The sequence below is a fragment of the Mustela putorius genome, unplaced genomic scaffold, assembly GCF_011764305.1.
Source record: "Mustela putorius furo isolate JIRA1106 unplaced genomic scaffold, ASM1176430v1.1 tig00003909_pilon_pilon_pilon, whole genome shotgun sequence".
Taxonomy (NCBI): Eukaryota; Metazoa; Chordata; class Mammalia; order Carnivora; family Mustelidae; genus Mustela; species Mustela putorius.
Window position 1 is genome coordinate 6210935 of NW_025422057.1, and position 14318 is coordinate 6225252.

The 14318-nt window shown below is 44.4% G+C and overlaps 1 protein-coding gene across 2 annotated transcripts in view; it reads left to right on the forward strand.

The window, feature by feature from the left end:
- DHX32 (DEAH-box helicase 32 (putative)) overlaps positions 1-14318 on the forward strand; it is a 56620-nt gene that overhangs the window by 28318 nt on the left and 13984 nt on the right. For both annotated transcript variants that reach the window (XM_004751735.3, XM_045068599.1), the window contains exons 3-6: positions 3096-3289; positions 7470-7842; positions 12696-12941; positions 14182-14281. In XM_004751735.3, coding sequence (XP_004751792.1) covers positions 3096-3289; positions 7470-7842; positions 12696-12941; positions 14182-14281 — 913 coding nt within the window. The remainder of the gene's footprint in view (positions 1-3095; positions 3290-7469; positions 7843-12695; positions 12942-14181; positions 14282-14318) is intronic.

A 14318-nucleotide genomic window follows, 5' to 3' on the forward strand; every position in this document is an offset into this window, starting at 1 on the left:
TGATGGTGATACCGTGGCCCTACTATTAGTTAGAAATCGTAGAATCTTTGTTTCTTCTTAGGCATCTTACTCTGCTAGTGAGGACTGCCCATGCTGCCTTTGCAGTTAATGTCCCTTGGTTTTATTACTTCTAAGTTCGGAGTCCAAGCTTTTCCCTTTTCTTCCTTTATTATTATGATATCCTTAACCTTCCATCCACCCAAGTATTTATTATCCCCATTATGTGTCAGGTCCTCTGTTACGTATTGGGGAAACTATGAACCATACACATCCAGCGTAAGGACTCCCCAGTCTAGTGGGGAGACAAAAATTCAAACAAATCATTTAATTTAATGTATTTATTTTTATTTCATTTTATTTTTATTCATTTGAGAGAGATACAGAGACAGAGATGGAGAGAGAAAGCACAAGCAGGGGGCGAGGCAGAGGGAGGGGGAGAAGCAGACTCCCCACCGAGCTGGGAGCCCGACATGGGGCTCCATCCCAGACCTGGAGATCATGACCTGAGCTGAAGGCAGAGGCGTCGCTTAACCATCTGAGCCACCCAGGCGCCCCTAATGTATTTATTTTTATTTGAGAATCAGAGTGTGAGAGAGAGCATGAGCACGGTGGGCGGCAGAGGGAGAAGCAGACTCCCCTCTGAGCAGGGAACCTGACTCGGGGCTTGATCCCAAGAGTCCGGGGTCATGACCTGAGCCAAAGGCAGATGCTTAACCTCCTGAGCCACCCAGGTGCCCCTCAAACAAACAGTTTTAATATAGTTTTCACAAGAATGATATTTAAAATCTCAGCTAGACACCTAGAGAGTGGATCCTGATATGAAGGGAATCAGGTTAAAAAGGAAGGGTTTGGCAGGAATTAAAAAATTAGTTGCTAGGAAATGAGGGAGGCAGCAAATTTTATGTGAAAAAATACAGGATTGTAGGGGCGCCTGTGTGGCTGGGTGGGTTGGGCCTCTTCCTTCGGCTCAGGTCATGGTCTCAGGGTCCTGGGATCGAGCCCCGCATCGGGCTCTCTGCTCAGCGGGGAGCCTGCTTCCTCCTCTCTCTCTGCCTGCCTCTCCGCCTAGTTGTGATTTCTCTCTGTCAAATAGATAAAATATTAAAAAAAAAATACAGGATTGTATACTCTAATATTGTATATTATTAGATATATACAATATATATAATAGTATATAGTATTAGAGTATATTCTAATATTAAATACTCAAAATATTTTTGAAAAGTATAAGGAATTTGTTCATCCATCAAATATTTATTGAGTAAAATTGCTTGAGATTATTTGGTGACTGAAATGGGTCTCTGGTCTCCCAGAGCTCCTAGTCTAACCGGGTGGGCGGACCCCAGGAACAGACCAGCAGCTGCAGGAAGGGTGATTCGTGTATGGCCACTGGCTAGTGCCCTGTGGGATCGCAGTAAGCCTTGTGGAGCAAATGTCCCAGGAGCTTAGACTTGAAGGGTGACTCATCCCCTCTACCTCTTTTACAGAGAAGAGAAACTCTTTGTGATTTACAAATAACAAAGTAGTTGGGGCACGTGGCTGGCTCAGTTAGAAGAGCATGCAATTCTTGATCTTGGGGCCGTGAGTTCGAGCCCCACGTTGGGTGAAGAGATTACTAAACAAACAAAAAACGAACTAGTAGCAAGCCAGGCTACTGGAGGTCTGGACTTTGGTCCCTGGAGTGCCTTGTCGTTTCCTGCTGTGCCCTGATTCCACATTTCCTGGGTGCAGTACCCTAAACCTTCATCTTTCACAGAACAAAGTGGGTGCTGAATAAATTAATTACTGATTAGTTTTCAACCTGTTAACAAGGCTGACACCTGTCTTAAAATGAAGGAGCTACATTTGCACTATTAATCATTAGGGATTAGCATTTATAGCAGTAATGTTTTGGAGTTACGATTTCTGGTTGTGTTTATTCTTCAAATTACAGTGAGGATTAAAATCTAAGAGTTCTATGATGGGTTTACTAAATAGCAAATCTCTAATTAAACATGTTAAAACTTTTAAGTACCTTAGATCTATTTAAAAACCCTCTTGGGATGATTTATTTTAAAGACACATGTAACAGAGCATGGCTTACTGACACTGCCAGAACCTAGGGTTACAGCATACAGATGAAACAAGTACTTTCCACTTCCCTCATTCTTGCACAAATAAACTTAACAAAGCCAATTGCTCTATAGTACATTTTCAGTAAAAGGATTTTTTAATATAAATGATTCAACAGCAGCCTTGGAATTGACTCTTTCCAAATATGGATGGATTGGTTGACTAGCTCAGTGAGCCTATTTTATATTGTGTTTAGATGATGAATACCGATGTGTTTTAGCTTCTGTTACCAGGGAAGTAAGTAGGCTTATCCAGTTATTTTGTTACAATCCTTTGGATTTAAATGTGCATGCTTTAATTTGGAGTCACTATGTTTCATTGAGAGGCTATTTAATATTTACATTGCTTAAAACATAGTAGTTGATACCAGAAGCCATATTTAGTTTTGGTTCTTACTTAAATTCAACTTAGTTAACATACAGCTCAACCAGAAGCAATATTTTTGATGGCGCTTTCTTGTAACCAGGAAGAAAATAACGGTCTGTAAATAAATTAGTCTTTTCAGAAACACAGCTGAGGTTAAAAATATTTTTTTAATTTTGCTTTTATTTTTATCTGCTTTTTTTTTTAATCTGGAGGAAGTTCAACTTTCACAGTCCCTGCTAACTCTTAAACTTTTTTTTTTTTTAAGATTTTATTTATTTGTTTCTCACAGAGAAAGAGCGCAAGATGGGGGAGAGGCAGGCAGAGGGAAAGTAGGTTCCTGAGCAAGGAGCCAGATGCGGGACTCAATCCTAGGACGCTGGAATCATGACTTGAGCCGAAGGCAGACACTTAATGACTGAGCCACCCAGGTGTCCCCCTTAAACTTTTTAATAGGAATGACTCTGTGTGTAACACAGACTGCTCTGAGTTTCACTGAGTGAGAGATAGTGCAGCCCACTGGTGATATCACTGGTAGAGGAAAGATTTATAAGATGAACCCTTGTCTTTTGGTGGTTCTCTCCAAGGAAGCTGATCCTGTCTCATTCTTCCCCTGAAAGGTTCCTCAGTGGTGCGCCGAGTACTGCCTCTCCATCCACTACCAGCACGGGGGCGTGGTGTGCACACAGGTGCACAAGCCCACGGCGGTGCAGCTCGCCCTGCGCGTGGCAGACGAGATGGATGTGAACATCGGCCATGAAGTTGGCTACGTGATCCCCTTTGAAAACTGCTGCACCAGCGAAACCATCCTGAGGTGGGTTTGGGGGCTTGGGTCTGCTGTGCTTGAAGACGTTCAGCTTGTGTTCTATGATCGCACAAGAGCGTATTCTGGTGTTCTACGTCTTATAATGTGTCCTAGTGACTGGTCGCTTCGTCACCAGCCAAATGTGCGCTGGTGGTTTTCCTACACTGGCATCACCAGGAGTTTCTTCTTTAAACTTTTTCCGTGTCTCCCCATAATCCTCACGGAAAAATGACGACTTGTTAGGTTGGGCCCAAAGGCCATCAAGTTTGTGCTTCTCGAGCTTCTCCTCATGATGGGTCCATACAAGTTATGTGTGCGGCTGCCAAGTTGATACATGCATGTGGTTCTCCTGTGCCCTGTGCCCTCTGCTTGGAATGCCGATGCCTCTTCTGGACATGGCTGATTCCTTCTAGGCGTGTAAGACCCCATGCGAGGCTCACCTACTCCAGGAAGGCTTCCCTCACCCTCCTATGCTGTGCGTTAGAAATCACTCCACCGGGCCTCTCTAAAACTTGGCACCAACCTCCATCATGGCAGGTTCGATCAGTGTTTGTCTAACTCTGCTTTTCAGAGTCTTACAGGTTCCCAGGATCCTTCTCAATAACTACCACAGGTTGAGGGAAAAGGGCATCTTTTCTATCTCTGTTCTTAGCTTCACTGTGAGATGTCCTTTGCACAGAGGGTTCTAAGAGTTTAACATGCAGAGGCGAAGAGAAAAGAGAAACGTAATTTGAAAAAAGCAATGCTCTGGGCCAGTGATTCTCAGGAAGTTTTATATCATAGCTCACCTAGGAAATGGAATTATCTAACAGCACCTCAAAGAAATGGTCAAAGCTGCTTGGCCATCCCAAGGACTTTAGCTGCCCCAGGCACTACCTGACCACTCACTCAAGGGTTGAGGAGACAAGTGTCTTGGGAACAGTATGTCTGCACATCTGTAATTCCTTTGTGTGACACACCACTGGGGAACCTCTGCTCTAGTGTAACATGGTTGGTATATATGGTGTGCTGTGATAAGGTGTGGTATGTGGTGTGATATGGTGTGGTATGGTGTGTGATGTGGTGTGGTGTGTGTGGTGTTGTATGGGGTGATGTGGTGTGATGTGGTATGGTGTGGTATGGTATAGTATGGTGTGTGGTATGGTTTGGTATGGTATGGTATGGTATGAGGTGGTGTGGTTTGGTGTGGTATGGTGTGGTGTGGGGTGGTGTGGTGTGGTATGGTATGAGGTGGTGTGGTGTGGTGTGGTGTGGTGTATGGTGTGGTATGGGGCCATGTGGTGTGTGGTGTGGTATGGGGTGGTGTGGTGTGGTGTGGTATGGGGTGGTGTGGTGTGGTGTGGTACAGGGTGGTAGGTGCTGTCTCTTGCATCCTCATATCCCCAGGATCTGACATGCTTGTTTCAGAGAACATTCAACAAATTTGCTAGTGGAAGGAAGGAGTAGTGCCCGCTCCAAGCTAGCTGGAGAGCTTAGAGCCTCTCGTGGTAAAGTCTGGAGACTTTTCCCATTCAGAAAGGCCATGTGACTCATGGGGTCTGTATTAAGCTGCTTTCCCTCAAATGTTTACCTTCAAAAATGGAAGACACAGGTCTTTGGGTTAGCGTTTAATCATAGGGAATCTTTCCATCAGCAACTATAGGACTTGAACTTCTTGAAGATATCTCACCTCCTGCTTTTATAGCCACAGTGTCCCTGAGTCATCAAATTAGTGTATATGCATAAATTCTATTATACAAATGATCTATGAGTGATACGGATGAACTAGGTAAGAACCTCCCTGTGAGAGTTGGAGAGGACAGGACATCTGACCCTTCATAGGAGTGAAGGATCCCAACGCTTGACAGATTCATTCTTTATCCTTTACATTTTGAAGTGGCCTTTCAAATGGTCATGGTATTAATTAAGGGACAGCTCTGACTATAGTCTGAAGTCAGTATAGGTATTTTTATATCTTTAATGCCATCTGGACTTTGGAAACCATTTGGCAGGAACTCTTGGATGTAGTCAGTTTTAAAATGCAGTATTTCAGTATTGCTAATTAATACAGATCAAGTGTATACACACACACACACACACACACGCGTACACATTATTTTTTAGAAAGCCACAGAGAAATAATTGTGGAAAAATCTAATAATGTTGTCAGAGTAGGTCGAAGACACATCTCTCGCTGGGACTTGGCTTCCATGTGATTATTTTATGGGAACCCCACCACCACCACCACCACCACCACCACCCAGGTGTTCAATCATGACGGCCAAAGGAAGGGCTACAATTCATGTTGACATTGGTTTAGTTCTTATCTGCGCACTGCATTCGCTCTTTGTATGGACAACAGCTTTCTGCTGCGGGGTCACTGAGGCACAGGTACGCCTCTGGAGGCAGTGGGGCTGGGTGACCGGCCTTGGCCCCAGTGGTTCTGCTTCCTGCTGCCTTGGCTGGGGGCGGGGGCTGGCCCTCACACTATCTTTTGTGTCTGCACTTTGCCATTATTCTCGTTGCCAGGAGACTGTTCTTTCTTCTCCTGCCTGACAGCCCCCAGCCAGTGCAGAGTCAGCAGTGCCCTGATTTGTTGCTAACAGAGTCTGAGTCGCAGCAAAGAGGCTCAAACTAGTAAAAAGCCCCCTATGATGGAAGAAAGCAGCCCCCATCTCCCTCCCCGGATTCTGTGCTCTGAAGATGAGGCGCATGGCTAGGAGAGGAGTGTCCCCACCACTTGCTCCCCGGAGCCCTGCACAGGCCACCTGACCTCTGAGGGCTCAGGCTTCCTCGTCCATAAGATGAGGCTCTTATCCTGCCTGTTCACGGGGTTATTGTGGGGGCAACACGTGTGAGTACCTTGTACGTGTTAGCTAAATTTTGATAATCTAGGTAAATCAGAACCGGGTTCATTTTCTTAGAGATCTGTGCTAGCCATAATTTTTATAAAGCTCAGATTGAATAGCTATTTAAGTGAGACCCTTTAAAGTGACCTGTTGATTACGGAAGGCAGTGTTCTATACTGCCATTGATTGTCCTTTCCATTTTCTCTGTAGCCCCTTAGTATCTCATTTATAACGCACATAATAGACCCTTAGTAAATATAATCTTTATGCCTAGTACCATTCATTTTGGATGTTGTATGTAACAACTTAGTTCTCCTATAAGCTTTTTCGTGGTCTTTTTTGAAACAGTGGATACTGTTTCAAAAAAAAAAAAAAATATATATATATATATATATATATTACATACCTAAAACAGTCTTTCTGAACCAGGTGTCCAGACTTGTAGAAGTGATACATAAATTTCAAATAGAACACAGATTTTAAAAAAATGACTCCTGTTTTCATTCAAGGTCAAATTTAATTACATTTAATTTCAGAAAATATTAATAAAACTACCCTATATTCTATTTTTAGCTTTCTAAAATTCTGTTTTAGGGATTTGAAATATAAACTACATTTCCTGAAACCTTCACAATCTGTACTTTTTTTTTTAATAGTTATCAGGAGAGGCACTTTTTTTTTTTTTAAGATTTTATTTATTAATTTGACAGAGAGATCACAGTAGGAGAGAGGAAGGGAAGAGATCACAGAGAGAGGAAGGGAAGCAGGCCCCCCGCTGAGCAGAGAGCCCGATGTGGGACTCGATCCCAGGACCCTGAGATCATGACCTGAGCTGAAGGCAGCGGCTCAACCCACTGAGCCACCCAGGCGCCCCAGGAGAGGCACTTTTAAAAACACTGTACACATGATCTTATTAACACAAAGGTAGGAAATAGATCTCTGTGTTATGGAGAAAATTAGAGATATGTCTAGTTCTAGGATTAAGCCTTAGTATGGCCTTAGTGTTACGTAATCACCTGAAGGCCCAGGCCTTGCCGAGTCCAGTGGAGCCACCATCTTCCTCTTTTTAATGAAGCCTTGAAATATTTCCATAACACACCACCTCCTCCTGGCAGAGAACATTTCTCCCTGTAAGATCAGTACTTAGATGAGTTTTTGCTGAGAAGGGAATAGATTTAATTTCTCATGTGAAGGAAGTAGCATAGATTTAAATAATCTGTTTTTAGACCAGAGTTTATAGTAACGTGTGATTCTCTCCCCCTAAATCCCCCGTTAGAGGGCGTGGCCAAGACGTCTGTGGTGTCATTTGGAATCTATGGGTTTTCCTAAGGGCCTCTGACGTTCCTCCCGCCTCTTCACAGGTATTGTACGGATGACATGTTGCAGAGAGAGATGATGTCCAGCCCTTTTTTGGGCAGCTACGGAGTCATCATCTTGGACGACGTCCACGAAAGAAGCATTGCCACCGACGTGTTGCTCGGTCTTCTGAAGGATGTCTTACTGGCGCGGCCAGAGCTGAAGCTCATCATTAACTCCTCCCCGCACCTGGTCAGCAAACTCAGCTCTTACTACGGCAACGTGCCTCTCGTAGAAGTGAGAAAGCAGCACCCTGTGGAGGTTGTGCACCTGAGCGGCGCTCAGAAGGAGTCTTTTGAGTCTATTTTACGCCTTATCTTTGAAATTCACCAGTCCGGCGAGAAGGGGGACATTGTGGTCTTTCTGGCCTGTGAACAAGTAAGTCATATTCTGGACTCGTGGAGTCATCAGGTTCCCTAGGGAGAACCTTTTAAGCTCATTGGGAAACTTTTAATAATTAACATGCAGGTGTCTGTTTGCTGACTCACTGTTTAAATATTTGGTTCCAACACACCCTTTTTCTTTTAAGTTCTTGGGAAGCCATGTGGCATGGCAAATAAGACGGGTTCCGAGTGGAGGACACGGGAGGGCTTCTGAAATCGCAAGCCGTGAGAGCAGGGGACAGGGGAAGCGCTCGGGACTCCACAGCAGGGGGTCTCCAGAGCCCTGGGGCCGGCTCTCAGCTGTGCCTGCGTTCTCCGATGGTCTCGGAGAGAAGATGCTCACTGACTCCTGCCACGCTCTCGGCTGCCTCCCACCTGACCAGGAGCATTTGCTACAGAGGAGGACTGTCCCCTAAGCACTTGACCTAGGGCGAAGGAACAAAAAAAGTTCCCACAGATGGTCCTACAACGGTCGGTGGGGTGTGAGGCAGAAAGGCATCATTTATAGGACAACCAGAAGACTTTCTCCCTGCCCTGGGGCTCCTCTTCTGTAAGATGAATGAGAAGAATCTGACTGGATTCTAGAAGATGCGTTTTTAGGAGAACAGTGGGAAATGTATAACTGAGCATATGCTACTGCTTTTACATCCTCAACGTGCCCTTTGAAGTTGCATTGGATTTTGTTTTTAATTGCAGCTACTCAGTGGCCCTAATTCCTCTCTAGTACTCTGTTGGCCCAATCTGGAAGCTTCCAGAATCTCAAGAATTATACCTTTCTTCTTAGAGACTAATTTCCTGGCCTTTTTTTCCTACTCATCATCTTACTCAGTAGAAGTACCAGTTTTTAGTAGACCATGACCCAAATATGTAGTGATTCCAGTGACTAAGCAGAAACCAAAACGGAAATTGTTTGATACTGGCTCAGCCACCAGCTGAACAAAGACAAGAATCTCAGCTGTCCGTCAGAGTCTTAAGTTTCACTTGCTTTCAGAAATACTTACAGAAGTATTTATTCTGTCTTACGTTCAGAGCATAAAGGATGACTAACCCTCCTAGCTTCAGGAACTTTAGACGGATTTTACCTGCTTCCACAAAGTAATTTAGAATCTCAAATATATGTTTCTCCATTTTTCATGTAGAAAGTTTCTTTAGTAGGAGATCTTCTGCCTACTACAGTGATTTATTCTATTATCATTTCCTAATCCTGCATGATTCAAGATAGTTGAGAAAGTCCTGAGAAAAGTAAAAAAATGTTCAGCAGCGAGGAGAAGGGAAGCAAATGAAGGGAAGAATGGCAGAATTAGTGTGAAAGTCAGTCACCCGGTGAGAAAAGACATATCGTTGGGGGGAGGAGGGGCGTATAATTAAGACTGATGGAATGAGTAGTCCTCCTTCAAGTCAGAGTAAGCAAAAATTCCCAAGTGGATTTTTTTTAAGACTTTATTTTTAGGGGGGGTGGGAAGAGCAGAGGGAGCTCAGCAGACTCCGTGCTGAGCGCAGAGCCTGACAGGGGGCTCCATCCCGTGACCTGAGCCGAAATCAAGAGGTGGTGCTTAACTGACTGAGCCACCCAGGAGCCTCCAAAATGGATTTTTGAAAAATAAAGTTCCTAACAGAGTTGGGGATAGTGGATGGTCTTAAGAAAGGTATTTGATTCTTACAAGTTTAATATAAGCTATAATTAATGGCATGGTGACTTTAAATGTCAGACCTTAGGAGATGCATCTTGACCCAGGCTGGTAGTAGAACTCAGGGCTTACAAAGTCCTGTAATCTTTCTTGAAGTTGGACCTGAAGGACATTTCCTGTTAAGACACCATAGTCTTGTAGTGTCTGCAACTCTGGCAAGTGATGGTGTGATGAAGGCTGTGGGCCGGAATTTGTGATTCCAAGCTCTGAGAATGAGGCCGTGACGTTGGGCAGGGGGTGGGCTGCACGTCTGACCTGGGTCCGGGGATCTCTGAGGAAGGCCCTCCTCCGGCTTCCGCTTTCCTCACAGTTGAGCTCTGAACCCCGCAGCTGGAGTCTGCTTCTCCCCGCATCCCCCCAGCAAACTGCACACACAGTTCATCTCCTGACGGACATTACTCTTTTCTTCTTTACCACTTACATCAGCATTTCCTTAAGATATTCCTCTCCCGGGTGCCTAGGTGTCTCAGTCTGTTAAGCATCTGATTTCTCCTTAGGTCATGATCTCAGGGTCACGGGATGTCGGGCTCTGTGCAGTGTGGAGTCTGCTGGAAGTTCTCCCTCTCCCTCTGCCTCTGCCTTCCATGACAACCCTGCTTGTGCACACACGCGCTCTTTCTCTTAAAAAAAAAAAAAAAAAAGAAAAAGAAGAAGAAAAGATACTCCTTTCCTGTGATCTTGCAATCTGTCTCTTTGAAAGCCTCACCCCGCTCTGAAATCCATGTTGACAGCCACTGATCATTTTCCTCCCACATTATTTGAAGCTTTCTTAATTTCCATAAAAAATTTTCAAGTCTGCCATGGCAGTTAAATGTCCTAGGAATGTAGGCAGTTAAGTACATGACCAGAAACGTGCTGCTTGTCATTTTTTAGGTTAAGAGCTACACTTATAATTGCAGAAATGTTCTCCACTGTTTCGGGTTGGTGAGCACCGGGTACCTCCCTCGGAGCTGTGAGCACCGGCCCAGCCGCCCCCCACCCTGGACTGAATCCATCCTCACGGCCACCTGCTGCCCCAAGTCTTCACACATAATGGACTTTGAGCCCTCAGTGTTTCTGGTTCCTCATCACTTAACTTTTAACCTGAAAAAGTGAAATAACGTTATGTAGAGAACGAAGTTGAGATTTATGGTCCCATCAGCCCAATTATGGTGCCCCTCTAAATTGTTCCAGAAAGGCACTGTGAGGTTGAAGGTTTTCTGCAAAGTGCTCTGTACAGTTTCAGGCCTTCCGTTTGGGGCCTGGGGATCTCCTTTCAGTGCATCTTGTGCTTTCCATGGCTTTGCAGGGGATTCTAGGAAGGCCCCACATAGATCAGCACACTGTACCCATTGGATAAGACGGAAATGCATAAACGGTTGGAAGAACCAGATAAGTATGTTGAGCTTTTTTTTTTTTTTTTTTTTTTTTTCCCAAATTCTGAAGGCTATGGTCTCAGAGCCCCGTGTCAGCTGAGCCCGAGGAGTCTAAACCACACACTGCAATCAGGTTCTGTTTTGCTCCACTTTTTTCCTTTTGAAGATTTCTTTTATGCCTTTTTCTTTCTCCAGAACAAAACTCAACCTAAGAATCCACCTATAACCAAGAAAATCTAGCAACTAGAAGCAAATTAAAAATGAGTGGCCCAAATTACCTTTTAAATGGTATTCTAAGAGAATAAGAGAAACATTTGGGTGTGATTTGAAGGTTTATTTTGAAAAATAATTGGTCACAAGCGGGCTGCTGGAATCCATCTCCTTTTCCAACTCCAGTAGCCCCTGCAGGCAGCCTACTCGAGGGGGTCATCCGGGAGGAACAGGGGATGTCCTGGGGAGGCAACTGGTGGCCAGTGGCAGGGACACACAGCCCACTTTCCTGCTTTCCCTGTAATTTCCTACAGGCTGTTATCACATATGTTGAGGACATGATCAGAATTATAAGTTTGTTCCGATTGTCCTAATTGGCAAGTTTTCATTATGATCAGTAGTTACACTCTTTGCTTGGTAGACCTCTGCCCCCAGGAAGCCACCTCTGTAGGGACACGTACACAGAACGTGGCTGGACACCTGCTCACGCAGAGGCCTCTGGCCCACTTCCTGGGGCCTCTCCGCAGCTCAGGAATAACTTTCAGATGGCTCACCATGATGCCGTTTTTCCAGGCACATCTGTCCTACAAAACCCTCCTGTTAACTCAGCCCTCTTCTGCAAATGAACTGAAGGAAGGAGAGTGAGTGAGTGCGTGCACTAGAAAACGGAACAGGTCTTAAAATTTGAACAGTCATGGAAAGTCATCTTTTTTCTTTAGAATTTTAGTGAAATTCATGAGGCTTCTTCCATTTGGTAGTTTGTTAGTTGGGCCCCTAAGAAAGTAGAAATTTTAGAAACCTAAATGAAAAAGGTATAAGAATTAAGTGACATCTTTTTTACATGAGGTCCTAAAAAACTAGTTGTATTTGAGAAATAGAAAAATACTGTCTAAAACTCGCTGCCTATTGAGTGTTTTGCACCACTTACTTCTGTATAGTTTTAGGGGAAATAATTTATTTTTTCTTCCAATACATTTGGCAGTGAAAAATTTAAAAGGGTATTTCTAAATGCCTGAGTCATGCCAAGGTGTGTGAATTAGCAGTGAATATTTCCTGCCTATTTCATTGCTCGTATGTTGTCTTAAGGTGCTAATGGGTCAAGACAACTTTCAGAGTGATCCAGAGACCCTGATTACAGAATGTGTGTGTGTACATGCTTTTATTGGATACCCAGCGCTTGTTTTGTTATTCTTAACTCTGCCACCATTAGAGCATCATCACTGATGTGAAAATAACTTCAGTTTACCCATCATTGGTAATGGATTTGAGAAACTGCATCAAGCTAGAAACATAGGATAAGTGCATGAAGGCACAAATTGCACATTTCACAGGAGGAAAACCATCTTGGACTAAAAACAATGAAATTGTTTATAAATTATATTTAACTTCCCCAAAGAAACGTTCTCGTCCAGTTTTATCTTTTCACATACTGACTTACATAGACGACGACACAGGTTTCTTTCCTTGTATACGTTATTTAGCTTTTGCCTATAGTTTTATTTAATTAGACATTTTTTTAATTAGACTTTTTTTTTAAGTAGTAAAGTTGTTTGTGACATGTTTCTTCTCACAGATGATACTGTTTTTTACTTTAGGATATTGAGAAAGCCTATGAAATCGTCTGTCAAGAAGGATCTAACTTAAACCCAGATCTTGGAGAGCTGGTGGTCATTCCTTTGTATCCAAAAGAGAAATGTGCATTGTTCAAGCCAAATGATGAAACAGAAAAGAGATGCCAAGTTTATCAGAGAAGAGTGGTATTGACTGCTAGCTCTGGAGAGTCTCTGATCTGGAGCAACACAGTCAAATTTGTTATTGATGTGGGTGTGGAAAGGAGAAAGGTAATTACTATCAAGTTGGTAAACCCTCTGCTGGTAATAGTCCTTGGCTTCCTGCCACCATATCCACTGGGAAGTGAGGACAAAGCCTGTGATCTGGGAGAGGGGCTCCCTGATGGGGTCCCCTGTGCAAAGGGAAAGTACTGCAAGGCTTGTTTACCCGGTAGAGCCTCTCATTAGCATGTAGGTAATCCCCAAACCGAGTTGATTTCAGGTGCAATGGGAAAACGTCCTGAGAACAGACACAGCTACTAAGGCATAAAGGCGGTGGTTCTCCTTGTCAGTGGTTTTTCTTAAGCTCTGATGCCAGCAAGGCAAAGTGTCAGACTTCTCACCAGCCTTTCCCTGTGTACATCTCCTGAGTATTTTTGGTAGCCCCGTAACCAAAATGATTAAGGTCTTCCCTGAGGTGATTTACCAGAAATTAGTTTCAAGTACATGGACTTTCATCTTACCAAGTTTTAGCTTGAATGTTGATATAAAATTACTACCTTAAAAAAAAAAATTAGAAAAAAGGGAAGTAAATCTCAAACTCTCAAAGACACTAGAACGTAAATCCTAGAGTTTAAGAACTGAAAGAACCTCCCCAAGTACTGATCTGTTTCATGTTATCAGTAGTTAAGTAGCTTTTATCCCTGGAGGAAACAGACACTTTGGAGTATCTCACTGTCACTGCACAGAGCAGGGCCCCCTGATCTGAAGGTCCTCTTGGAACCCATGTGAGGTCTTACTGGATTAGTGCACCACTCAGGAACCCCACCACCCCACCCCACCCCCAGCCCCTGAAAGAGAAAACTGACTGTTGTTGCTATGGGCAGTTCCTGTCTGAGCCAGTTCAGGCCTGGGAGAGCTCAGCGGCTGTCATCAAGGTCAGACCGCTGAGGTCACGATTCATAGACCCTAGAGGAGACGCATAGAACCTCGAGGAGACGCACTGGCAGCCCTAACGCTTTTCTCCGTGTGGTGGATGCCTATCTGTCGTCACCACGGGGTCGTGCTTTGAGAAGTGACACTGCTAGTATTCAGGAGATGGTGCCGAGGTCCCATGTTTATGGAACCTTGAAATCCATTTGTTAAGGTGCTGGCAATTTCTCTGTCAAGACATGGTCTAAAGTAAGTCCAGACCAGAGAGGAGGGGCCTAACAAAGCCTGTCACAGGTGACGTGAGGGACCACATGCTGCCCTCTGTCCGCCTGGAACCCCCAAGTGTCTGATGCGACCCCTGCTGTCTTTCCATTCCAAGGTGTACAACCCGAGGATACGGGCAGACTCCCTGGTCACGCAGCCCATCAGCCGGAGCCAGGCCGACACGCGCAAGCAGCTTCTCAGCTCGTCCTCCTCAGGTAGCCCCATGGTCGCAGAAACGGCTGTAAATCCCTG